The 27,674-nt window shown below is 39.2% G+C and overlaps 4 protein-coding genes across 9 annotated transcripts in view; 1 reads left to right on the forward strand and 3 right to left on the reverse strand.

Moving 5' to 3' along the window:
* Positions 1 to 4,377, reverse strand: part of LOC104922988 (proepiregulin) — a 9,293-nt gene extending 4,916 nt beyond the window's left edge. The window contains exon 1 of the mRNA XM_010735958.3: positions 3,931 to 4,377. Within this exon, the coding sequence (XP_010734260.2) occupies positions 3,931 to 4,051 (121 nt within the window). The 5' untranslated portion in view covers positions 4,052 to 4,377. The remainder of the gene's footprint in view (positions 1 to 3,930) is intronic.
* Positions 4,378 to 5,301: 924 nt separating this feature from the next.
* LOC104922986 (epigen) lies at positions 5,302 to 7,175 on the reverse strand. Its single transcript, XM_010735957.3, has 5 exons — positions 7,092 to 7,175; positions 6,759 to 6,890; positions 6,310 to 6,430; positions 5,993 to 6,145; positions 5,302 to 5,638 (listed from the first exon to the last, which is right to left on the reverse strand). The coding sequence occupies exons 1-5, from the start codon at positions 7,123 to 7,125 to the stop codon at positions 5,584 to 5,586; spliced, it is 495 nt and encodes a 164-aa protein (XP_010734259.1). The 5' UTR covers positions 7,126 to 7,175; the 3' UTR covers positions 5,302 to 5,583.
* A 1,770-nt stretch (positions 7,176 to 8,945) lies between these two features.
* On the reverse strand, positions 8,946 to 19,063 carry LOC104923005 (probable bifunctional methylenetetrahydrofolate dehydrogenase/cyclohydrolase 2). 3 transcript variants are annotated; one of them, XM_019263729.2, is made up of 8 exons: positions 18,860 to 19,063; positions 16,723 to 16,907; positions 16,400 to 16,522; positions 16,064 to 16,216; positions 14,690 to 14,797; positions 12,040 to 12,132; positions 9,732 to 9,857; positions 8,946 to 9,431 (listed from the first exon to the last, which is right to left on the reverse strand). In XM_019263729.2, the coding sequence occupies exons 1-8, from the start codon at positions 19,000 to 19,002 to the stop codon at positions 9,316 to 9,318; spliced, it is 1,047 nt and encodes a 348-aa protein (XP_019119274.1). In that variant the 5' UTR covers positions 19,003 to 19,063; the 3' UTR covers positions 8,946 to 9,315. The 3 variants fall into 3 exon arrangements, with proteins under 3 accessions (XP_019119274.1, XP_027130191.1, XP_027130186.1); XM_027274390.1 differs by lacking the exon at positions 18,860 to 19,063 and adding an exon at positions 18,627 to 18,736; XM_027274385.1 differs by lacking the exon at positions 18,860 to 19,063 and adding an exon at positions 18,409 to 18,558.
* A 5,854-nt stretch (positions 19,064 to 24,917) lies between these two features.
* The window catches only part of slc20a2 (solute carrier family 20 member 2), a 44,530-nt gene continuing 41,773 nt past the window's right edge, over positions 24,918 to 27,674 (forward strand). Inside the window, exons 1-2 of one of the 4 annotated variants that reach the window (XM_027277389.1) lie at positions 24,918 to 25,055; positions 25,312 to 25,602. The gene's annotated coding sequence lies outside the window, so the exon portion shown is untranslated. Of the gene's footprint in view, positions 25,056 to 25,283; positions 25,603 to 25,685; positions 25,767 to 27,674 lie in introns of those variants that run through there. The other 3 variants (XM_010735956.3, XM_010735955.3, XM_019266080.2) reach the window with 3 other exon arrangements.

The following is a 27,674-nucleotide window of genomic DNA, read 5'->3' on the forward strand; positions in this document are numbered from 1 at the left end:
ATGGCCACACCGTTTCCCCAAAATTCATCATTTTGATAACTGTTACTCAGGAAGTCTATGTGAACAGACCTACCAAGTGAATTGGGTGAAATCCCTAGGAGGAGTTCGTTCAAACATGACCCCTTGTCAAATCAGGCCAAAAGTCAATGGAGTCTTGTTTTTTTGTGGAAAAATCAGCAGCGTGGAGTTTGACGCTCCGTCACGGCCACGTCTCTGATAAAAAGTTGTGATTTTGATAACTTTTCATTATCGACGCCTTGAGAACACACACGGCCAGTTTCAAGCACATCGGATGAAATCCCTAGGAGGAGTTCGTTCAAATGCGACCCCTGGAAATGAGGCCAAAACAGGAAAAGGCCAAATCTGAGCAAAATTGGACGCCGTACGCGTCACTGTAGCCCGGGGCACCAAGAGACTTTTTTGTGCGTCTGGGCAAGTTACATACTCCCACCGAGTTTCGTGCACGTGGGCGAAACCGTGGCGAGGGGCACCGGCAAAAACGCGCACCTAGGTGGCGCTGTGGAGGCGTATGCGCGCGTGCATGTGTGAGACCTCCAAAATACGTAATTTTACGCCTGACATTGGGGGGGTAGGCAAATTTTCGTGAGTTTTGGGGGGGATATGGGCTGTGGAAAATGCGATTTACTCTTCAACGTCGTTCAGCGTTCGAAATACAATAGGGCCTCGCTGTGCTCGGGCCCTAAAAATCACACTATCCCTATCAGGGCTTGCTGGAAAGTACAATGTACAAAGTGCAAGAACCTCAAGTCTGTTTGAAGTTTGTAGGGAAATATTGTATTTATTTGTATCATTAAATCTGTTTTACTGCTGCAATTGGTTATTTTTGCAGACTATTATTAAAGGATAAGTGTGTAGGATGTAGTGGCACCGGTGCTTGCTTCACCCTCCTCTTCCAAATATGCAGGAGAAACTATGGCGGCTGCAAGAAATGCAAAATCTATCTATCTATGTAGAAACATTAGGGGTACCACATGGCGGACTCCACGTGGAGGAGGACCTGCTCTATCTTTGTAAATATTAAAGTCTCATTTTCAGGTGAATATACACCAATATCTGTATACACTAATGATAATATATGACATTTCTGCCAATAGATACACCTTAATGTTACACACTGGTTCACCACATTTTGGTTTTTGAACCGTAATGATTAAGTTAGTGTCTCGTCATATTTTAGCTGTCTATGAGTTGATAGCTGCTGATTTCCCTTCTTCACTTCTTAGTGGTTCATTCTATATTTCTGCTTGATGTCCAGTGCATGTTACGGTAATATTATTCAGTATCGCACAAATAAGTAAAGACACGTTCAATCCCTCAGATTTATCTCATGACCCTTTGGAGGGGTCCAACCTGTGTTTAGAACCACTGGACTAATATATAATATTTTAATAATGGTGTGTATAATGTTGATGGCAATACTTTTGTTAGGCTTACAGCCTACCACCCTAAACACACGCCTGTTCTTGTCTAATCTCAGGCCGTGTGATGAGCTGGTGACTTGTCCAGGGTGTACCCTGCCTCTCGCCCAGTGCTACTGGGATTGGCTCCAGCCCTTGCATGTTTACAAAAAATTGATGGATGTTTACAGGATTTTGAATGTTAGTAATAGAGTTTTACAATTGATAGTTTAAACAGTTTATACAAGCTAGAATATATTGTTTCCTTCTTAGGTCTGTTATGTTGTTGAGTTTTATTGATAAGAATAAACCTTAACAACAAGTAAATGACGATTTAAGCAGACCACATAGACTTTCAAATCATAAATCTTCCATTCATGATTTAGTTGCCAACATATTTCAGCATCCCTGAGGCTCTGACCTCAGCATGTGCGTCAGATCATTAACACAGGTATGTAAGTCCTTCATCTGCCTCCAAAACTTCAACAATAAAACTGCTGATTTGACATTTTGGTTTAGGTGATGGGGTGTAAAGCAACATTAAGTAACCTTTACACACATTTCAATCATTTTGGTGCTACATTGACATGTAATCAGGTGAATGTTGTCTCTGTTGTTTGTAAGTTGTTGCTCCAGGGTACCATAACCTGCAAGAAGTGCGTAACATTTTATGACACTAAGACACACACCATTTCACTTCACTGATTTTGGTGAAACTGTATCATATTTTAAGGAGAAAGTGATTTCTGCTTTTTTTCTTCTTCTCCTTTGCATCAGTTCTCTGATTTACAGAGTTTCCTGATGGACAGTAAAGTAATCTGCTGTGAACCATAGCTGCTAATAGCTCATGCTTGCTCAGTTAGTTAGCCAGGCTACCTGAACAGTGATTTTAGAGCACTGAGGGAGGTTAGTTTTTGTACCACCACCACCACCACTGAGAAAAGAAGTTTTTTTTTTTAAGGTCTGGGTGGGCTGGGGGAATTCAGACAGCCGAGCCAGTGTCATGCCAGAAACCGAGCTGGGCCAGGACATAATGACAGAGGTGGAGAAACTGAAGAGGACGTCGATGGAGGAAGCTTACCAGAGGAAAGGAGAGAGTGACCGCGAGACAGGATAAATCTTTGACTGGCTTTATGGTCGAGAGCTTCACAAAATAAAAGTCTGAAAGACAGACTAGTGGACTAGTAAGTAATATTAGCTGGCTATGATGTTTTGTGTTGCTGCACATGCTTGATGTTGGGCTGTTAACAAAGTGGTCAACCTGATGGTTTTTGATCATAAGAAATGTAATGAATGCACCTGTATAATTACATTTATACCATAAAAGGGCTCTAAAACGCAAAAACACTCATTTCTACACCGGGTCTGTAAATACTACCACTAAAAGTCTCCTTTAAACTGTATATTTTATGTTCATGCTTTCAGTCCAGATACAGGATTTGGTGTATGGGTTAAGAAAATATATTATTCCAAATAAAGACATTTTGGAAAACCTTTGGAAGCACCTTTGGGTGTGAACTAGTATCCTGTTCATGCTCGCCTTGTGCTCATCTATTTACATATTTAAAATAGCTGAACTATCTGTGTTTCTGCAAATCATCCCATCAACCAACAACATGAAGCAACTGACACCAGATCCACTTTACAAAGCCGGTAAACCAACCCTGTTTTAGCTTCAGTCAGTTATAGTCAGCTTGTTGGCTCCTGCCTTGCACCACGCTAGTTGCACGTCTAGTAGAAAGTAATCATTAGTTCTACACAACTTTGCTTCACACGTTATATTTATTGTTGCCTCAAATCAACACTCCTACACCACTAAATGTGAGAGGGAAATATTTTATTTTTAACTCCATTCCCAAATACTTGAGATTTTACACATATGATCAGCTTATAAAATCTGTATTATTTATTAAATCCAACAGTGAAAATACTGCTACTGTTAATTCTTCAACTACAATAATGCAGTGGTATTATGATATGAATGACATGATTATTCTGCTGCATAACAAGGAGACTACTTTTACTTTTCATGCTTAAAGCACATTAAAGAGACAGTTTAAGTACTCTTGCATAAACAGATTTTTAATGCATTAAATTGTTTTCAATTTTGATAATGTTATACTTGAGGAAAGGATCTCAATTCTTTCTTCCACCACAATAAAGACTGAAAAATGAGTGTACCAGTAGCACAATAGAAAAATGCTCCAATACCCAAGTAAAGGTACAGAAGTACCATCAGCTTAGTGTACTTAAAGTATCAAAAGTAGAAGTACCTTTTTACTTGAATTTTGCTGAAAATTGAAAAAAGGCTAGTCAAATGTACTTAGATACTTTATAGTTAAACTCTTCAGCTATCAGTGGCTGTTCTGATTTTTTTTCCCTCTGCGTCGTTTATCTTTAGAAAACATTTCATGTTTGTGAGCTCGTCTTTTTTTTCTCCCTTTAAACTCCAAACCTGAAGCCTGACCTGACATGTCAAATCAGTGTCAAACAAATGTGTGAGCAAACGTACCGAGAAGTGAGAGGAGCGCTGAAGGTTTGCTGTTCAGATTCATTTCAGACCCACCAGGTTTCTGTTCGGTGGGAGCGCAGGTATGAGCTGGTCTGGACTGGAGACGCTTCCCACTTGTCATACATAAGTATAAGGTAAAAAAGAAAAAAGAAAAAAAAGAAAAAGAAAGGTGGGGGGACTAGAAACCAATGGGCTCAGTCCTGCGGTCTGGGTGTGGTGACACACTCCTGTAATTTAGACAATTTCATACAAAGGTTCAAATAAAAAGAAAAGGCAGACCCTGCGTGCAGGCACCGGTTTCCCAAACACAAGGAGGGGCTGCAGCTGTCACCCACATCCTTTTAAGATGGATGGACCTCTTGTGATTCACACGGAAGTCAGGCCTTTACTTGTAGTTTGCGCTATAATATAATAACCAAAGGAAGCAGTCAGCTCCTTTATGCTAAGCCATACCACACTCTGTTGCAAGTAAAAGTTCTGAATTAAAAACATAGCAGTATTATCAACAAAAATATGTGGATTTATGTATTATTCTAAATTATATTTAGGGGTTATGCACAAACATGTAGAAAGCATTTCACTGTAGTAGCTGGTCATGGTGGAACTAATTTTAATAATTTATTATACTGTTGTGTCCATAATAACCTGCAACAATTCACTACATTTTAAAAGCTCTTAATCTATAAAGTAAGTAGTAAAAACATAGCCTGAAAATAAATGTAAAGGTACAATATTTCTGTCTGATATGAAGCAGAGTTAGAGTAAGTGTATGAATAAAATTAAAATCTCAATATCAATATATTATGCCTATAATCCATATGCTACCTGTAACGTCAATTTAGGAACTCATAGCTTTAATATTGCGATTTTTTGTAATATAAAGAATATTTCAGGTCTGAAATACAACTTTATTGTTTAGATTTATGTTCTTTATAATAATTTGAAAAACACACTGGACTTCTCAAATATCGAGAACTGAAATCACCCTAAGATGTGGTACAGGCTTATTGTTTTGATTTCAGAAACATTTACATATGATTTATTTATAATCCTTTTGTGCCATTTGCTTCCTGATGTGACTCTTTTGGAGTCTTTAAAGGTGAACAGATGACTCTATTATAGTTTGTCTGTGCATCAACAGGCCTTCAAGGGAGTAATGAATGAAAAACAAACATCATACACCAATTTCTGAATAAAGGTTTGCTACCTATGGCCCCAGTGGGTTACATGAGGGAACTGCAGTATCTCATACTAAAATAAAAAATCTTCTTGAGCCTCTCAATTAGACAACAAATTAAATATTTCAACATTCTCAAGCAATAAGTTAATAAGATATGTATGTGTGTGCAAGCAACACACAAATATAAATACAACAGTTTTCATAAATTTATTACAACAATTTAAATAAATGGAGCACTTAAAATAAGTTAATTACAATAAATATTCATATTGGCATTGGTCTCTTTTTTAAAGGACAATATGATGAAAAATATCTGACCCTGTTCTGACACACTCTCCTCTCTTAATTTCTCTGTAAATCATTGTCAATGCCGTGGATTATTCAGTGTGATGACATCATGTTATGGTATATGTTTTTGTATTGAATCATAATACTGGAAAAGGTAGTGATGATGGACATTGAGTTGCATGGGGTCACACTGAAGACTCAGATGGTGCAGACTTGATTAGTTGCGCTGATTTCATACACCTGAAAAAGAAAAATTATCTGAATTAGAAGTTATTCTCTGGTTATTGGAAACCACTCAAGACATTTCTTTTTTTTCACACAACTAACTGTGAATACACAAATGCTACCAATATGAAAAGTACTTTTTTAGAGTTTAATCAAGGGGAAACCTCAAACCACAGTAAAAAAAAAAAAAACAAGAAGAAGAAATCACAGACAGATATGCCATGAAATGAAAGCAAATTTAAGAATGTCACTAAAAGTTGATAGAAACTTTGATCTCAAACAGTTTGAGGCTATAACTCCACCATTCCCACATTCCCCATTCCTTCATACAAGTACAGCCTTGTATGGAGACAGCCTGCAGATACTCACTTCTTGTAGGCAAGGACATATATGATGATGGCCAGCACTAAGATGAACATGAGTACCCCAAAAATGAGGGCAATCATCTTCTCTAACTCAGGCGCCGATTGACTGTGGCCAATGATGTACATGCAGCGAGGCCCGTTGTACGCAGGAGTGCAACTGCAGACCAGACAGGGAAATATGTGAGTACATTCCAAAGGTGAACCTGAACCAACATGTGCACGTACAAATGAAGCAACATTTTTGCAGATCATAGACATAATCAAGATACAAAGGGGATGTACAGGCGAGGCATGAATATGCATGTGTGTAACACTTCTTACATGCAGGAAGGTTCGACACTGTCCTGGGGGAACATGCACTCTCCACCGTTATGACAGTAATTTGCATGTTCACTTGAACAGGATCTGTGTGAGCGCAGGACCCGAGGTCCCTCCATACTGCCTGCAGGAAGACACAGAGAGAGAGTAGCGTCAACTATCACATTTAAACAAAACAAAAGTATGGGGGAACATTCGTGCCATTAATTAATCGACTGACTAATAAGTGAAGGGATAATGAATTAATAAATCAAATATCAAGAGGGCAAGAATGATGGATACATGATAAACCATTGACAGCAACAAAAACAGCAATTTGAAAAAAGTAGTAAAGCATTTGTGTACACTAGATTAAAAATATATATTATTTTGAACTTAATGGCTCCATATATAACACTTTTCTACAGTTCAATGTCTTCAAGCAGACACAAAACTACAATGAAGACACTTACTGTTGTCGATCTGTGTGGTCAGAGTTGAGTTTGATAGAGCAGGAGTCGTTGTGGTCTGCAGGTCATCAGTCAGCATAGCACATTGTCCTGCTGTGGTCAGGAGAAGCACCACCGCCACTGCCGAGAGGAGGGCTGGAAAATATAGGATTTTATTTTACAAATGCTAAACCCTAAAACCTGTACTGATGTGATTACAAATGTGATTACAAACAGGTTGCCGTCAACTGAATATATATATATATCTCATTACAAAACACCACATTGCGATTAATCAACTTATTCAAACAAACTCTAATTTTACTAATATAACTTTGACACCACAGAAAAACTTACCCTTCTCCAGGTACGTCTGTCTTTGTGTAAACATCTTGTCTTCTGTCGGTGTGATGTCTGATGTTCTCAGCTTGACTCCTTTAGCCTATGCTGTATCTCTGTACCTTTGCTGAGTTTATATACTGGCACCCAACCACCGAAAAGACAGTAACAGCCAATCAGAGAACCAGAGATTTTTTTTTTTTTTTTAAATGGGAAACATTTGCTTCCAAAAATTTCCATCATTTCCTTTATTTGCAGCAACTCTCTGCATGCACAGGCAAAGTCAAAAGATTGATGATGGTGGTGGTGTTTGATGTGATTACCCAGAAGCTATATAAGTTTAGTTTTTTTTTTTCTTCGAAGTGTCTGAACCCACACAAGCCGTTGGCACATTGACAATTTCACTCAAATGCCTCCTTTGCAGCCTACATGACGACGTTGCTTCATGTATCACAGATGTTGTGAAAGCCTCATGGAGGTCATCACATACAAGTTTTTGGTGAGTAGAAAGATAACAGTAAAGACATTTTCAAATGGATGGCAGCCAGAGTTAGGATTTCCAGTGTAAAGAAAGGCGAGGTCTTCCCAAAAGTCTGTAGCCTTTGGTTGTTATTTGGCAATCTCTTGTTTTACTTCAATCTCTGCATCACTTTCTAAGCATCCTTAGGGTTTGTCAGCTGTAATTAGATTTATTAATGGTTAATAAATCATTCACTAATGGTTCATAGATCCATTATAAGCCTTTAATAATAATAACTTTTGGTTGAGGAAAATCCTTGACACTTGTATTTTAAGCTCCCATGAATGTACTGTTCTCTTTACATGTTTACTGTCTTAAGTGTTACACACACATCAACAGCAAGCCAAACTCTATTCTTAAATTGCAACACAAATCCCATAGTAATATTATTTAATATTAATGAGTGATGCATGCAATAAAGTAACACTGTATAAGATAAAACAACATAATCCAGGAGGTATGGATTTTGGAGTTAATTGTCATAACTATAAAAAAAACACTATTAAAATATGTGTGTATGGTAACTCTGATAGTCTGTTAAAGTTTCAGATTTTGACAACCAACGTCAATGGGGCTTTTAACAGGAAAACCTGTGTGACTCATTCTTCAGGCAGTCAAATGACTTTGTATGGAATGAACAGAAGAAGGAACTGGCAGGTATTAATTCCCAGATATGATGCTCCTGCACAGTAATATCAAATAACATATTTTGCAATGCTAGTGGGTGAGAAGCCAGCAAGGGATCGCTTCGTGCCTGGATCTGCTGCTGCTGGGAGCTTGTGCAAGGTTTTATGCCTTCCTGATGAAGCCACTCAATGTCAGAGTAACGTCACATGTAGGTTCCCAACGCGCTGTTTTGAAGCCAAAATATGGGACGCTGGCTATCGCCATGTTGGATGTACCGCTCGAGGAATTACAGTTTTTAGCACTTCTGCATTGGCTTCATTTTCCAGCACCGGAGGTTGCTGCTTGGTCTGGGCCAAAGTAGCGAACTGACTGACTAAAACGAGATGTGTCTAAAAAGAAGAGGGTCTTTTTAAAGAGATGCTTTTAGAAATTATTACAGTAATACTATAAGTTGTCATGATTTAAGGCCATACGTAGAATGTTTCTGTGAGCATCAAATTATTCTGATGACTTTTTTCCCGGTCAGTAAGAAATAAGCAGTGTCCTGTGTTGTTCATGATAAAGTCTCCTTTGATACCAGCAGTAAGAACGGGGTGTCCCAGCAGCCACAATGTTAAAGTCCATACTACACGACTACGGTGCAATTCCAGCCAAGACCATTGTTGCATGTCATCTACTCTGTTGAAAGCAAAACTTCAAAATAAAAAGAAACCATAATATTGGCACAGCATTGTTTTTTATTGAATACTTATTTTCCAGTGAATCTGGATGTTCAAAAATGAACCAAAACAACTTCAGTAGAAAAAATATGAATCTAAATTCTTAAAAAGTGAACAACTCTGAAATAAATAACTAAAATAAATAAACAAATTCACAATATAAACAAAGTATATATCAAGTCAGTTTCCCAGCAGGTATGGTAATCTTTTGCTCATGGATTTTAACATAAATTATGTGAGTGTGAACTTATATGAATTCATGTATGTATGTATGTATGTATGTATGTATGTATGTATGTATGTATGTATGTATGTATGTATGTATGTATGTGTACTATGTATTATTCAATCAAACAAAGAGTTTTAAAATGTGAGTTTAATGCATCAGTGCGTTTCTGGCAGCGGTCACAGTGTTCTTCATCAGCATGGCGACTGTCATGGGACCCACACCGCCAGGAACAGGTGTGATGAAACCTGCCTTCGCCTTCACTCCTACAACAAGTCAAACAATATACTGTACATGAAGCTTGTTCAGGGCTGACAGTTATATCTCTGTTGAACTTTTTATTTCTGCGGAACATTGAGTAAACTCAGTCAGTCTGTTAGTGTTACTCGTCAAGTGTGTCAAATTAACATTCCTGTGGTGGCTGAGTGGCTACTTTCAGGATGAAATGGTAAAACAAATTAGATGAATCCACACACCTGATGAACACAGATCTAATTTAAACTAGTAACATTTTTACAGCTGTTTACAATTTGCAAAAAAAAAGAAAAAAGATTTTGGTTATTTACCCTCAAAGTCCACGTCACCAATGAGCCGCAGTTTCCCTGTTTTTAGGTCCTGGATGCGGTTTATGCCCACATCAATGACTGCTGCGCCCTCTTTCACCATATCTGCTGTGATCAGGCCGGGAACACCTTTGCACAGAAACCAGAGAAAGAATATGACTATAGTTATAGGGTGAAAACTTGGATACATAACAGCTGGATCCATCTGCCGGGGGCCTGTTGGCAAAAATGAGCTGCCCCTGCCGCAATGTGAACATTATTCCGAGAGGACTACATGGTCCCAGGTTTTGAGGATATTTAATTGATATCAAACTTGTAAGCAAAATATCACCTGAAGTTAAAACTACATTTTGACACAGGACCCCTCTTTAAGATAGGTAATAAAACAAGATCCCCTTGGGTACTTATTATGACCGTTAATGCTGTGCTTTCATGTTGCTTATTCCCAAATGTCCCAAATTATCAAAAACAAAAGCACAGCAGAAAATACGCTTACAAAAATGTATTTCAACCTCGCATCACTTTGTTTGTCTTTCTAACTGAACATGACTCAACAACTGACTGAGTACTTTCTGGTTGGTTTAAAAGCATCCGTAGCCACCATGACGGTCCTATCCCAACCACCATATAAATGTAAATAACCCATATCAGGACAGAGATAAAAGTCCTGTAGGTTCCACAGGGTTTGCAGGTTCTCATATTAAAGTCACTGAACATAAGGCTTCAGCGATGCTTGTCATCTCCTCTTAATTACAGCGTCTAGTGGAACACCGTGAAAATTACGACTTTGCCAAAGACTTAAAAGACAGCACAGCAGAATACGATGATACCTCAGCTGACTACAAGGAAGGAAATAATTAAGCATTGTATGTTCATGTTGATAATTGCTCTACTTTGAAGTTGGCTGGCAAAAAGCTGTCAATTGAAATTCATCAGACTGCAATTATAAGTACTCAAAATATGGGATCAAGTTTGAGTCAAATGATTAAGAACCAACTTCAGAAAATGCCGCTCATATAGCACACAGACATCAGAGCAGCTCAGTGACAGGCTAACCCTAAACTATACCATGAGTTTAATGTCCTAACTGCAACAATTAAATCACAACATACACTTTAACAACACTAAAATCAAGCGGTTGCCATGTGACATAAAAACTGTTTCTGATAGTTGTACACTGGATGGTTGACTTAATCATACAACACAATGTAGATACAGTTTCTTATTCCCAAAAGGCAAACCATTGGATGAAAAGAAAATAAGGTGCCCTTCCTTCTTAGTCATCAGGAAAAAAAACCCATTAATTACAAAAGGAAGTACAACAGGGCACCCCCTAAGGCTCAAACATTTACTTAAGAGTCTTTCGACAGATACTCCTGCCCCACATTGACCGATTGTCTTACATTTCAGCTGCCACAGATTACTATTGTTCTTCAAAGCTTAAATCTCGGGCAACATTTGAAGTAACTGGTAAATATACCGCATCTCTAGCGTTTATTATTAAGGTTCTGAGATAATTTCAAACAAGGGCTGGTAAGCACTTTCACAATCTTTCCTTCAGGTTGCATTAGCAGCACACAGAATTCCCTTTATAGCAGTTCCAACATAACGAAATGGCATCAGACGCTGGTCTAAGGAGTGTATGTGTCAGTAACATCATAAAATATGGGATCACTTCCCTTAGAGTAAAATGTGTTTCCTCATCCAGAGTCAGACATGTTGCATTAACTTTAGAAACATCATGCATTCATTTAGTTTTTCTTTTTAAACAAATTTGTTTCAACTGAAAAACAATTTAAAAAAATAAATGCAATATTTACAGTCACATCATGGGCTTCACAGAATCCTTTTATGTGTTTCTATTTGCATTATACATCAAGCAACTTATTCACTATTGAACATGCTTGGTGACCAGAGACTCACGGTCTCACACATAGATGAGCTGCATGTTGCCACATGTTTAGGCTCTCTTCTATCTTATTTGTGTGCGTTTTAGACTGCTAAACTAATATAAACTAGCAGAACTGAATAACATATAAACAACTGTGGGATTATCATAACTGAAAATAAAATTCAATTGATTACCTGACTAAATCTTACATACTGGTCCTTTAATTGCAACTATTAATAATAAATCATTTGTTTAGCTAAAATGTCAAACTGAATATCTTTCATTTTTGACTGCTGGTTGAGCAAAACAAGACATTTAAAGATTCACACTGGACGTAAAGGTGAATTATTGACCGTTTCTCGGTATCAGATGTGTCAGACAGACAGGTGTGAGTCTTAATGATGTCTGGGATGTAATTACCTGCAGCTGCAATAATGATGTCAGCCAGGCTGGTTAACTCCCTCAGCTGTTCCTTCGGTGTACATCTATGGGCAATGGTCACTGTGGCATCACCTGAGAGGAAACAATCAATCCAGTAATTGATAAGTCTTATCTACATAGGCATGACAAATAATGTGTCAGAAACTCAACTCAAGAAATGTTGTTACCCTGGGAAATTGTGTAATATTGATCTTCAGAAGGAAAGGCCACAAAATCACACAAAACACCTCTTTTTAAATGAGTAAGGACATTTGATACACTGAGTAAGAGAGAGCAACCATTATGTTGTCTACAGTGTGTACCTTAAGTTAATCAAGTTTAACAAACTTTGCTTAAACCTAACAAGCTCCGGTTTACAAAATAGCATAATACATTTTTTCATTTTCATCTCCGGTTTCATGTACTGGCTCCATACATGCTTTGACGTACCAGGAACAAGCAGTCAATTGTGTGAAATAAAACACTGAAATTAAATCAAGATTAATTAACATTTAAACTTGAACCTTTTGATTAATATTTGGCTTACAGGAAATCTGTATAATCCTAATTATTTATGAATCTCTGTGATTTACTATAACTATTCTTTGATCTGTCAATCTACACGATGTGTGTGTGAGCAATAAAGTTAATCCAATCTAATTCTAACTGAATCTATTATCCTGTATTTTATTTTAATTTGTCTGTCTGACTCAGCTCAACAGTGATTAATCAAACACATTGTAGGTTTACACTGTAGTAAATAGTCAGAGAAGCATACCACCGTGTAAAAATTAAGAGTCAGAGTCTTTTACGAGCCTGAAAAAACAAAAAAAACAACCTCTTTTGCTCACAGTATGTAATTTTATAGCGCTGCGAGCAGTACTAACAAAATTCCATTCACCTCCATTGGCTTGCCAGCTTATCTGCACAGCTCAGTAACACATGTACACACACAACACATGCATAATAATGTCAATAATTTGTGCGTGTGCACTCTTAAATATATCAATAACGGTAGCCTGTTTATTACTATCATTGTTTAATATATTACACTTGTGAAATTCTTCATATCAAAACAGTGACGCATTGGCATGGCAGGTGGAGGTGGATTACTGACACACAATTATACAATGAGGAAAGCCATATGACGAAAGTTATCATAATCCTTTATCTAAGATAGACTGGACTTTGAACAGGAGCATGTGTGTGGTTTAGGAATGAAGAGGATCGCACAAGAAGATTTTCTAGGAAGATAAGAATGAAAGAGAAGGAAAGGCAAGTCCCAGCACATCAAACCTCTGGGTCACATACCTAATGGCACATGTGTGGGGGTGGGCGGATGTACAGTAGGTGCGGGGCGGGGAGAAGAGAACTGGCCTTAAAATGAAAACGAACTCATTTAAAGTGCACAAAATTAGATTCAAAGTTGTGGTTTAGCAAAGTGTATGTGCCAGTTAAACCAGGTGCTTGTTTTCAGCTTCGTAACCTTGTCACTGTGTTTGTGCACATGTGGTTACTATCCTATCACAGCCTTGTCTTTCAGAAGATAGCAGAGCATAACAAAATGTACAAAATTCCACTTCAGTGACTCCCAATCTGATTTAAAGTGCAAATAAGGGTTGAGATCATTTCAAAGGGTATAATGGAAAGTCTAAGAACAAGTATCAGATGTTTTTTTAAGTAAACTTGCTGATATGAAATGTGGATTTGTGACCAGCAGATCAAATCTGAAGGTAGCTTCAAAGAAGTCCTCTGTGGGTACTTTTACGTGTCTGTGGTATACACAGAAAAAAGAACTTGGCCACAAAATCTCCAGTTTAATTGCTATTTCATCCTTCTCACCCTGCTGTTTTCTGGAGAGGAAAAAACTAAAAATATACAGAATTAAGCAAAACACTATTTAACATTATTAACAGATTGTTAGAGCAATTCCTCAGCAATGAAAAAACACAATTTATGCTCAACAACTGTCTTCTCACTTCATCACATATACTCTACAAGGCAAAAACATTCATGTCATTGAAGCTAAGTTAACTGGCTGCTGATCACATCTTCATATTTAAAGAGCAGAGTAAGAATTGTAGTATTTTCCGATATTTCAAACACTTCTTCCAGCAGTTCTTCCAGTTAAGACAAACTTTATTGTATCTTGTTTGCAAGCTAACTTGTTGACATACGTGTTGATCTGACCTTTAACACTACTACAACTTTGACAGGTCAAACATATCTTGTTGCTTCATCTAAAGAGCAAATGCTATGCAATGCCTTTTTAAAGCCCCTCCCTTCTTCCTACGTACACCCTTATAAGGACAGTTGATCCGTCTGCAAAACAATGCCAAGTCTCGCCCAGTTCGGCCTTTTCCTTCACACTCCCTGTATTTTCCCTCTTTGAACTCTTCCGGCAGGATGTGCATCAGCATTTATTGTTTTATTAAAATAAAAAAATAAAAAGGTGGAGAGACAATGAAGCCTTCTTTTATTACACACATCCTGACAAGCATTAAGCATCAAAAATCTTTCAGGGAAAGCCAATATGGTGCAACATCATTTGCTTACGTACACTCCGATCATTTTGCATTGCTGACTTGCCAACAAAAATATAAACACGCACATCCCTACAGTACACACACACACACGCACACACACTTACCCCCAGGACGTTCATGGTTGCGGTCGGTGTGCAGCAACATTGCGATGGGCATTCCAACATTTTTGGAGCGACCAGCAACCAGCACATTCTTTCCCACTGTCTCTATACCTGCACAGAAAAAAATATATTTTTCATAAGTCATGCTTGATCGACTGTACTGCTCAGCTAAAACAAATGAGACATTTGCAATGATAAAAACAAAATACTGAGATTGTATAGGTCACACATAGCCTGGGGCAATATTTCATCTTTGACTGATCACATAGGCATGTGGAGGACAACAGCCTGGCACCACAATGTCGCGTCTGTGACAGTTACATCACCTACTGTCAACCCACACAAAAGTTATTAAAGTAATTGATAGCAGAAGGAAAAGAATGTATATAGTAGACTGATACCTCAATTTTCTGATAAAGATTGTATTACATATATGAAGGTTGTCCTGTCTTTAGTTTATGAAACATGAAATGATAATCTGTGTTTACTAGTGAGTTCTTTACGTTTTGCATACAATCATGTTATAGCCCAGCTTTTAAGCATTATAAGTTGAAGAAATAATGGCTTCATGTTTTAACCACTCCTCCCTGTACTAAAACCTAGTAATTTGTTTAAGTTATGCAGAGATAAAGAGAAAAACCTTCACCTTAAACACACATTCTTAAAAAACATCCTAAACCTTCATCACACTGGTATGAGAACTGCAAAAATTCTCTGATAGTAGCTGATGGTGAAAACAGCCATCAGGGTCTCTTGTTTGTGCGTAGAGGGGCACATATCATTCATACCATCATGATCATCATTAACAGAGAGCGTCCAAAAAAATCTTTCAGAATTTTCAAGGACCCTTCTCACACTCTCACTGACTATTCATCCCTGTTTCCTGGAAGGAAGTACAGTGCCATCTAAAAGTTTACTGAAAGACTAATGTTCAGGCCGCTCAGCAGCTACAGCTGAACTAACCAAATCAGCAGTTTGATTGACATTTAGCTCTGCTCCTACATGAACAACAGCACCCTCCACCTGGGCTGTAAAACGACAGGTAAGTTATTTCCCATGGCAGCCCATTTTTTTTATACTATGATTTATTTTTTATGTAGCATTTCTTCAGTCGTGCGTGGCATCTCCAAGTACAGCCTGTGCAGTCTGAACCTAAAGACTGCATTGAATCACCACAGAGCACAACACTCGTATTGATTAGGGCAAAAGTACAACCTTGAGAAAAAAATTATGTTCAACTTCAATAGATGTTCAGTGCCCCCTGCAGGATTATTTGTTTGCAGCAATTTTAAAAACGAAAATGCAAACACACCATGAAAACCAAGGAACAAAAAATGAGTCATGTGAAGTGGAGTTAAAGCGGTTTTTATGCTTTACCTGATCTTTTGATGATCTCCCATACAGCTGCAGGTGTGGCAGGCACCATGGATCTCTGGTCCAGACACAGCTTGCCGATATTCACAATATGAAAGCCATCCACATCTTTCTCTGGGGCGATAGCATTACATACTGCCCGCTCGTTGATGTGCTCTAAAGAGAGGAAGCAGATATTATTCAGTAATATTACGCATAATCAAGCACAGAACATACAGTAACCGCTAGTTGTTGACCACTACATCGCACACTTAGGATTACATGCTGTGTATGCCATCACTGCACATTAAACATTTCTTTAACTTTGATGTCATGTGCAGCTACTGCGCTTGTGTTTACCAGGAAGTGGCAGCTGCACCAACAGGCCACTGACCCTCCAGTCACGGTTCATCTTGTCAATCAGCTCCAGCAACTCCTCCTGGGAGACTGAACTAGGCCGCACCACTGTGTCACTGGAAATACCTGAGTCACACATCACACACACTCCATGTTAAACACGTGATATAAAAAAAACAAACAAAAAAACGTGTTCATCCACGTGCATCTATATGTTCACGCATGTTTAAAAATGTGAAATGCATTAGGTAGATCTGTGTTCATTCATCTGCATGACACACATTATGCATACAGTGTTTAGGAATGCATGCAACGTTATATCTGACCCAGGATGCTGGCCGCTCGGGTCTTGTTCTTAACATAGGTACGACTGGCTGGGTCGTCTCCCACTAAGACCACTCCTAGGTGGGGTCTCATGTTGCCCTGCGCTACCAGCTCTTCCACATCACGCTGGATTTCTCTGTGGAGCTGACGAGCCAACTCTGTCCCCGAAATCACCACAGCCGCGTGCCTGGAGGGGCAAATTGTAAAGACACACCACATCACAGAACAGACATAAAACCAAATATATACATATATATATATATATATGAAATTATTCCAAATTATTATTATTTTTGTTACATTTAGGAACAAAACAACAAATGAATCAATAATAAAAAAATAACCCTTGGTTGCGGGCCTAATTTTAAATGTGTCACATCTGACAATGTACACATTTTAGCATCAGTCCCATCTGTGTACATCATACTGTTCATTATGTAACAACCAACATCTACGAAGTTTGACGCATCATACATGATTATGTCAGCGCATCTGGGACATCAATATGAATGTCCAACCTTTTGTATAGCATACAGTATTACTTGTGTGTGGTAAAAGACGCACACTTGTACATGCTGTCGGCTTGTCCACGACTTTGGTCCAGAATATCTCAATAACAATTAGATAGACTGTGTAGTGAGTGCCCTGCTGTACCACCTGTACATACATGACTCTGTAGCCACTTTTGATTCCAACATTATCATAAAGTTTGCCGACAACACAGGTGTGATAGACCTTGATCACTGAAAATAATGAAAAGGCATATTTGAAGGCAGTGGAGGACCTGACAACAACCTCATCCTGAATGTCAGCGAGACTAAAGAGATGATAGTAGATTCTGGGAGTGTGCAGCTCTGTGTCCACATTACTGAGGGCCTGACCTTGGCATTGCTTCCTGACTCTGAGGTGAGAAAGGCAGGGCAGAGACTGTTTCACCTCCATTTATCGCAACAAATACTGACGTATTTCTACTCCTGTGTGATTGAGAGCGTCCTGAGGGGCCACAGGGGACCCATACATACCGACCTTTTGTCCCTGCCATTACCAGGAAGGTTCTGGATACACCAGGCAGGTACAGAGAGGCACAGGGAGAGCTTGAGGGCCACAAGCATCCTAAATGTGGACACTGCATAGGACTATTTATTCCTTATTGTAGTTTATATTCATTATATATATATATATATTAATTAACTATTAATATTACTATTACTCATTTGGTTTCATTAGGAATGTACAGCAGGAGCTCACAGAAATACATTAAACAATAATTATTCTTTTATGACTTTGTCACAGATAATTTGAACACCTGCTGACAGTAGGACACCGTCGCCAAACCAGAGTAACGAATTAACGTTACTTTAATATTACTCTTGTCTTATCTTTGGAGTGGAATAATGCTTTATGGTGTTTTTACGGTTAAAACCAGATAGAGAAACCTTAACCACTGCGGTGTAACGTTATTAGCACCGGTGTTTCGGTTCAACGAGCGACCCCGTTAACTGGCGACAGTCAGCTGAATGTGTCTGCTGTTGCCGTAGTTACGACAGCCGTTGAAAAGAGGAAGATGCGTAGCTGTCCCAGTGAACGGCTCTTTGTTTAATTTTAATTATTTTAATTAATAAATTTAACTAAAAAAATATATAATAAAAAAAACCTGATTCGTCTTTGGTAACTTGTTTCACACTTACGTATTATCTTCCTGTTTCAACGTGTGTCGTAACTACGGCAACCACAGACGCATTCCACTGAAGGTCGCCAGTTAACAGGGTCGCTCGTTAAACCGAAACACCGGGTGATTCAGCTCAACTGTAGCTAACCGGCTGCAGACGCCGTACGAATAACCGTTAAGGTACAACCGGCGAAGCTGCGGCGAGTTATGTAACACAAACACGTTTGTTGAACGCACTGTCGGTTTATTCAGCCCTTTAATTGACCTCCCAGCTACAGGCATGTCATTTAAACCGTCCCTCTCAACCATGAACGGCCAACCCTGCTGTCAATCACCATCATCCCCGGACACGTGACGGCACACACGCCTTCACCGGCGCTGAAGCGTCGCTCATCCCTCTCATGAAATTAACACTGGTGCATTAAATGAAAGAAAAAAAACAGCGGTGTTTTAAACGCGGTGCCCTTTACCTCGTCGCCGACTGGTGTAGATGTCTCCTCTGACTGTCGCATTTTCTGTGCATCCGCTGTTTGGCCCGGCAGCAGTGATGGTGTAACGTTAACGGGCTACAAATCCTGAAGGAGGAGCGTAGCGGTGAAACAGAGGCCGCCATGTTTGTGTGTCGTAAAGCGTGCGTGTGTGCGTGCGTGCGTGAGAGTGGGGGGCAGGGCAGTGTGTAGTAGACAATAATCTGATGGATGCACACATACCTTTGCTTCTGTGAAAACATGTAGCTGAATGATGCCTGGGTGCACCAAAAAGCCATCTGTACCTGTCAGTCAAAATGGCAATGCTGTTAATTATGTGCAACTTCAAGTCTTGATATCATCTGAGAAAATAATCAACAACTCACAGTTGTCATTGATGGGGAAATTAGCTATAGACACCAAAACCGTTACCATCAGGCTGTAAACATTTGTGCTGTGAAGTTGGGTATTTAGGGAGATTGACTCAATTCTGGAGCCTGTCTCAAGTGGGCACTCAAGGAATTACAGTTTTTAGCACTTCTGCACGGGTTTATTTCCCAGCGAAGCAGCTATAAAATCCAATAGCGGAGGCTGACCCTTTGCAGACAATTTACACAGGACGCAGGTTTATTACTAATAGGAAGATTATTTATTGTTGACTGTTGAATCCTGAATGAAACTGGTTCAGGAACCAGAGATAAATTGTTGGAAAGCGGTACTCCTGATTGGTACATTTATTCCATTTATTTTCCATTTGGAGCCACAAGTTTTTGAACTAGTTATTTCACCTCTGCTCACTATCTTTTTGTCACATCTGAGCTCATGCATGCGCAAGAACGTGACTACGTAGCAGGATATTGAAAGCAAACATTTCAGGTTTGAGGAAATTGGTAGTATTTTGATAGTATTATATGTTTTTTGAATAATTATTTCAATTTTTAAGAATATTTTACAGATTGCTCCAAGTACCACTACAGGCACAGGCCATGTACCAACAGTAGTACTTATACCGTAGTTTGGGAAACAGTGCATTAGTGTAAAATCACCTGTAAATAAGAACTAGTGGTTAGCATTGTCACCTCACAACAAAAAGGCTCCTGTTTTTTAAAACCCTGACTGAGGCCTTTCTTTGTGGAGTTTGCACGTTCTCCCTGTGTCTTTGTGGGTTCTCTCTGTGTACTCCAGCTTCCTCCCACAGTCCAAAGACATGCAGCTTAATAGGTTAATTAGTGACTTTAAATTACCCATAGGTATGAATGTGAATGGTTGTCTGACTATATGTCTTTTCCTGGGTTTACTCCGCCTTTCACGCAATGCCAGCTGATATAGGCTCCAGCCATTCGCAACCCTGACAAGGATAAGTGGTTACAGGAAATGGATGGATGGATGTTTTTGTTACCTAAGAATGAGCCTTTTATATCTGCATACATCTACAGCCCGTACAAGCTAAATACTGGCTCTAGATAGAGCATTCTACATTTTTTTGTGTGTTTCACAGCCACCATAGTTTCTCCTCCATGCCAGAAAGGACAGAGTGAGGTGTCGAAGTTGCAATCAGCAACTACGCTGCACTAAACTATACACACTGGTCCTTTAAAGGATGCCATGGCAACCAGCTAACCTTCCTGGAGTCCACACCAAACATACAATACATGACACATTATATAATAAATATTATTCCATTAATATATTAAAGCTTACATTCATATACAAATCATAACTGTCCCTAATTGTTGAGACTGCACATACATTTTGATGAAAAAAATCTATATAGATGACGCTTTAAAAAATCTGCAACTCATGTGAAGAGAAAGAAATAACACAGTTATACCACCGACTATTCAGTCTCTTAAGGAGGGAGTATTAGGGAGTAAGGTATTTGAGTTTCTAGCTTTCTAGCTTTGTAGCTCTGTAAATTACAGTTTCTTTAATGCACTGGTCCTTGGGCTGGGTACCACAATAAAAACCTTTAGAAGCTAATCTGGTGTTGTAATTGTGTGTGCTATTACAATGAACTGGTGCAGATTAACAATATGGCTATGCTTGGGGAGATCCTTTGCTGAGTGGTGAACCAAGAGAAGCTTTTCAATGCCAGCACTAATAGAGCAGCCCAGAACAAATTCAGCAAGTTTTAGTTTACCTTTTCGGGAAATTATGCGCAATTTGGTGTGGGAAAGAAAGGCAGATGATACCTTTTGATGATAAAATTATTTTTTGGATACATCAAGCATCCAAAATTGGAGTGATACCACTTAAAGGACACAGGTTAGAGTTTGACAAGTTAGAATACACAAATAAAATGTAAAAGTTAGAGGAATATGTTCACTTTCTTGCTGAGAGTTAGACAAAGAGCTCTATACCGCTCTGAGGTCTGTCAGCTTAGCTTCACATGAACAATGGAAACACAGGGGAACAGCTAACCCTGTTAGTTTACAATCAACATTAATTCATCTCAGGAAGCCACTGAGCCCATAATCCTGCAATTGTAATTTTTACACTGTTTTTACAGATGAAACAATCAAGATACATCTTCTGTACATGTATTTATATATACAGTGTATACATATAAAACAAACACTGGAGATACATTTACACATTGCTACAATTCTATTTGTGTTCCCACTTCATAGCTGCAGATTTAAGAGTAAATCAAACTTCAGCCATATGTATAGTACAGTAGATGAAGTGATAACCAACAATGAAAAGCAGTAAATGTCAAGCTATGTCCAGTTTCACCACAAGATGGCAGCAAATATTTAATGTGTAGGGTCCATTTAAAATGCTTGAAATCTCAGATAGAGAGAACAAAAATAAGCATCCAGTTGGATGTAAAGATCATGTGAAGCAAATAATGAAAAAGTCCAAACCAAGAAAAAAAGAAAGAAACAGGATTATGGCCTGAAGCTTGCTGAAGGTAATTTAGAAAATAGGGGCAGGACTAAACATCATGGGGCCATGGGAACACATGTCACTTCAGCACTTACACTGTGTCCTACAAATTACATTCATATGATACTAAGAGGATAGATGCTTGTTAGGTGTTTGGTGGGAGCACATGACTTTGACATTTCAGAATGAAACTGATATCCTGTCTATTCCCCTATCCTGGAACACAAAACACAAGCAGAAAAGTGGATATTGTTGTCAGTGTTTAATATTTTATCAAAGATGTAACAAGAGGTAGACATGTATGAAAAGAAAGTGAATATTGGACATTCATCAGGTGTCCAGAAACACAACTCCATATGAATGCTAACGTTGCTGTGTGTGTGTGTTTCGGTTTTGTTGTGCTGCCAATCACTTCATGCAGCTTGTGAGCAAACTAACATGAGTCGGCTATCTTTACAGTCACCATGGTAAGCAACATATATACAGAATCTGACACTATGGTAACTGCACAAGTAAGGACTAAACAATCTTGCTCATAGTAGTGTGGGTTATGTAATTGGATTCCAGCATATGGGTGTTACAAAAGTTAAATGACAATTTGTACAGAAAGAGGGCGATGAAAAGAACAACTGATAAAAACTAAAATACAGATTGAAAAAGTAAGTACAGTATCACTTAATTCTGAATCATAATGCTGGTTTTAGCTGTTCATATCGCTGCAGCATGACAGCAAGTTGTTGATTTTTATGAAGCCCTAAAGATTATAATGACACATTTCAAGTAAAGGTTTGTTTGAGTGGTGGGAGTGTATTCAGAAAATGTGGAAAACACCACTCCCAACCAGGCCTGCCTTGACACGAGACTAATAAAGAATGCACACATTATCCTGTGTGACAAAAGCTAAGCTGCAGTTTACCTAATTGATGGCTTTTACATGGTCTGCTTACCAATCCATAGGTTAAGTACCTTACTCCATTTTTCCCCTTCTTAAAGAGCAAAATAACAATGCTGTTGATAATGATTATTATGTATTTCAGTAGCCGACGAAAAACACCCATAGCACAAAGAAACATGCATGTGACCTGTTGCATAACAGCTATATTTGAAACTTTTCAGATTTTCTGATATGAGCTGTTTATTGTATCAACACGGACTGTACAGTAAATAGTACAGTTGCAAACCGGAACACAACAACATGGTATGTGAAGACTCCAGGAAAGCACAAATAAAATGGATCAATTTCCCGTAACTGTGACGAAGCTGTGATATTTGTTGTGTGACTGCTAGAGAGCAGACAGTACATCTGAGGCACAAGATGTTGACCCTTTAAGTGTTTGGGTGACAGGTGCTGCTGTGAAAAAGCTTCTGAACAGGGTTGCTACCACTTCAGTGAAGAAAATAAACTCTTGTTCTTTGTGTAAAATCAGATTGTCTTCATAAATGGAAGCATTACTTTGATGAGAAGATCACAGGTGAGACCATGAGAGGAAGGTCCATAGAAAAGATCCATGCAACCTCCCTCCAACATGTGTTGGACACAGTTTAATGCAGTTCAAAAGAACTAGTTTTGCCGTCTTTAATCAGATTCATCCTGTCATTGGCGTAACCAAGCTCCAGCAATCTTTATTAATGTAATCTGGTCGTGTACAAGTCTGAAACAATTCTGGATTGAGGTTTTGAAACATTTCCATAGCTGTGTCTTACAACTCTGTGCTGCATGGCTTATGTGTTAGGTGTATCATATTACCAATACCATTTTACTAACTTGCAACTGCACCTTTTAACATTGTATCACAAACAACATTATGATTGTCATATATTATTTATACCTTATTGTTGCTCTGTATGCTTGCCTATAATCAGTATCAGTAGCTTGACTGTGCGTGCCTAATCATACTGATTTGGGGATATTGTTGTTGGATTATTACTATTTTGCTGTTGCTCTGCATGGCTTGTGCCTTATCCTTAGAATGCTTATTCTTTTGCTGTTGCTATCTTATTATCTGTAAACCAGCACATCTCTTCTGCAGTTGAAAATTAGCCAGCTGTTGTCCTTAATTATATTAAATCACATACTGTACACACTATAGGTCATTGACCCAGGGCAGTTTTTGATGTGGCACGTAGTGTGGTAGCCTTCTGGTTACTGTCAGCACAGTCTCTATACAGTTTTTATCAGTCATTAACAGTGATAGGGGAACTCCAGGTTGAATTTCAATGACATAAAAGTCAACACAATAACATCAACAAACTTCCCTTTCCATAACTCATATTCATTTAGCTTTGTTTCACTCCATTTTCCCCCTGGTCATCTATTCCCCTGACACTGTGTTTTTCTTTTTCTAAGAGTTGACCAGTGCGCTTTAAAAAATAATGTAATGTTTAAAAACCCCAATGTTAACATTTAAATACACAATTTGTTATTTTATCCTTACTGGGGTGAGCATTAAAAGATCACAATAGTAAATCTTCTCTCAGACCCTTACAAGATTTCACAGGATTAGGATGACATGAAAAGCCCCTGTTGGATTTAAGTGCATGTAAAGAGAGTTGGCCAACAGGCTAACTAATACTGTTTTGTGTTGTCTGGTAATATGTGGTTTTGTGTAGGTTGGGAACATTTATATAGCTGTAAAGTCTGATGTGGAATAATGAGGTTGGTCCAGCTAGGCGTTGGTGAAACTCTTGTAGGCTATAGAGTAAGTAAGAGTCAGTTGTTCCACCCTACCAGTGGATGAATGGAGCAGTCATGTCTCAACAAGAAACAGCACTTATACAATTCAAAAAGGGAAATTATTGCTAGGATCACACACACAGTGCTCATATTGTCAGAAAACTTTAAATGGGATGTTTCAAACTAGTTTTCTATTACAGGTTGAAGCCACTTTTGGGGATTTTTTTAAGGAACACAATCTACCTTGGCTCTATGCTGTGAAGGTATATCATGGTTTAATTACCCTCCAAACGACCCCTCCTCCTCTGTCTCCCACCCACTGTTGTTGACTGGCTGGGCTGGTTACGTAACACTTATGCCTTGCGCACGTGGCCACAGCCATAATAGATAGGCAACATTTTGACGGATTAAACGGCACAGTGATCATAAGCCTCATGCGTAGACCACGTTTTTAACCTCTGGGGCGTAAAATAAGGGCGAGGGCAATCGAAATTCAGGTCATATAACTCTTAATTTGACAGAGCCATGACGGATTTCTGCGCTTGGCACGGGCCCTCTCCGTCTCACCCACTGAAATAACCCTCAATGAAAGACAGACTATGTAAAGAGAGAGACCAGGCCAGTGTAGATCTGAAGGTACACTGCACACTGAGTTGTCTTTCTTTGATTTCTAAGGGAGACACTTGGGAATAAATAGCCGTCGGTGACTGTACATATATCAAAATCAGACTTAAGACGCAATCAGAGATATCTCCAAACACATTAATATTATTAAATGTGTTGTCCCCCTCTCCCCCCCTATATGGTCTCACCATGCCCTCAACAGACTGACCACTAACCCTCCTCCCCCCTCTCTCTTTCTCTCTACCTCCCTCCCTCCTTCATCCCATAGCTGTCATCCTCAGGAGCGTACAGAGTCGACGGCTCAATCCCTAAACGCCCGGATGAGAGCAGCAGTAGCAGGCGACATTCAGCAGCAGCAGGGGCAACATGGTCGTATGAGTCAGCCGCAGTCTTAGGACAACCATTCCCCCGGTGGGGACGACGGCCACTGCTGGAATCTGTGACATTTTCGACGCAACCCACGGAGGAGAACGGTTCTGGGAAAATACAGACGGAGATAGAGGCGTGGAGGCGGAGAGGAACGGCACATTTCCCCCTCTTGTGGTGTCCAATTTCGTTGGTAAGTACATTTTGTCTGGCAAAGGAAGAAAAAAAACAACAACGCTGCCCTCGTGTCTTTTTCCCTTCGACGTGGTGTTTGTGTCTGGTTTGGTCACTTTCATTACGCGTTTCTTTGTGGTTGAGCGTCCCTGTGGGCTACATTTTTAAGGAGAAACGGGCCTGGTAAGTGTGAACACCGCGTAAAAATCCAAATGTCTGTGCATCTATCAGCTGCTGCCGCTCAGTCTTCGGGCTTGATTTAATGACGCACTGACAGGAAACATTGTAAATACTGCATTTTAACGCAACATTTGGTGTTTGCGTGCTCCTGATACTGTTGCCACTGCTCGCACGCAACTAAATGAGTGAATGGAGCAGCTACACGTGTGTGACTCCACATCCGAGAGAGTATCACAATAGCGCCGATTAGGATACGCTGTCTGGTGGCCTGTCCACCGGTCTGAACCAGTATGGGGAGACTAGGAAAGCATAAGAAAAGGCGAGCATTTGGACCATAGAGCTGCTTTCAACCAGGGTCTAATTACTTTGCTGTTAATCACGCGAGTTCATTTCACTCTGTTGAGCTTTCCGTGTGCAGAGCAGACACTGACAACAAGGCGGGTCTGTGCATGCGCACTGCCACTACTGCTCCACAGCCTGTTTGCCCAATAACAATAAGAAGTTGGGACTAGCCTTTCCAGGTCCCCCAGGTCACTTCCTAAAGTCTCCATCATGAGCTTCAAGCAGTGGGTTCAACTTTATTTGAGGGTGGGTGGTGTAATCATTGCAAACAGACATCACATGGAAACATATCTGATGTGTTTACTTACAGAGATGTATCTGCAGATAGTGCACAGTGTGTTCCTGCTATACCGAGGCCCCACCAACTTTTTTTTCAGGGCGAGCCTCTTCCTTTGTCGCAGTGACAGATAACTATTTTCCAACAAACACAGGAGCACAGTCATCGCACAGGGGCGGTAATAATAACAAGAACTCTGGGCAAAACACGTCTATTTTAATTAGAAAGTTCTTGATTACAAGTTAAAACATTGAAGTACTCACTCTGAGTGGTACACTAGTGTATATTTTATTATTAGTTTGTAATTACTGTTGCATGAATATGTAAGCAGCATTTTACTGTTGTAGCTGAAGCGGGTGGCACTGATTTTACAATAACTTAGCACTTATTGTTGTGTAATTGAATCAATAGCAGTGTATTGTAATTTGTAAAATAACTCCTTACTATAGTGAAATAAATGCATATTGTAAAAGTACAATATTTCTTGTTAAAATGGGTTGTAGGAATAAGTAGCATAAAAATACTCAAGTGAAAGTACCTCAGATTTACACTACGTATGATATACAGGTGATTGTACTCAGTTACCTTTTACTGTTGTAATGCAGCCCTAGTATTTATTGCGTCACAGGTGTTATGGATGGTGCTATTGTCATGTGTTCCTGTTATTTCAACCAGCATATGTCAAATTCAGTCTTCATGTCATATTCTTTTTGTACTGCGCATACTTCACTCTAGAGGTATCTTATCCTATGGCCACACATGCAGGGGAAGCACATAGCATTCAAGGGTTTTGCGAGTTAATGATTAATCTGCATATGATGATAAGAAAGAGTGAGAAAGAATGGACCTGTTTTTCTCTAACTTATTTCCCCTCGTTTTAAATAGTCTTGCTGTGAAAATGAAACATCAGAGCTCACAGAGCTTTACACAACAGGGACTCATAAACTGGAAATACACTGATAGCTGAATGTTGTCTAGCCATAAAAATTATAGAACAGATATAAAAGTGTGTGATGATAAGATACACAGATTAAAAACTTCCTTATTTTTTTACACACCTTGATGCTTAATGCGAGCATGTGAGTGTGCACAGTGCGGGGCTTCTGTTGACCAGCGTCTATGATAAGGTCATCACCAACCTCTCCCATCCCTATGAAGCATGCTTAAGTAATAATAAAATGGGAAAAGGAATTTATGTTTTAGCTCCTCGCACCCATGTTTATACCTTAGGGGCGGCAGTAGCTCAGTCCATAGGGACTTGGCTTGGGAACCGTCCCACATAGACCAAAAAT

Source organism: Larimichthys crocea, chromosome III (genome assembly GCF_000972845.2).
Source record: "Larimichthys crocea isolate SSNF chromosome III, L_crocea_2.0, whole genome shotgun sequence".
Classification (NCBI taxonomy): Eukaryota; Metazoa; Chordata; class Actinopteri; family Sciaenidae; genus Larimichthys; species Larimichthys crocea.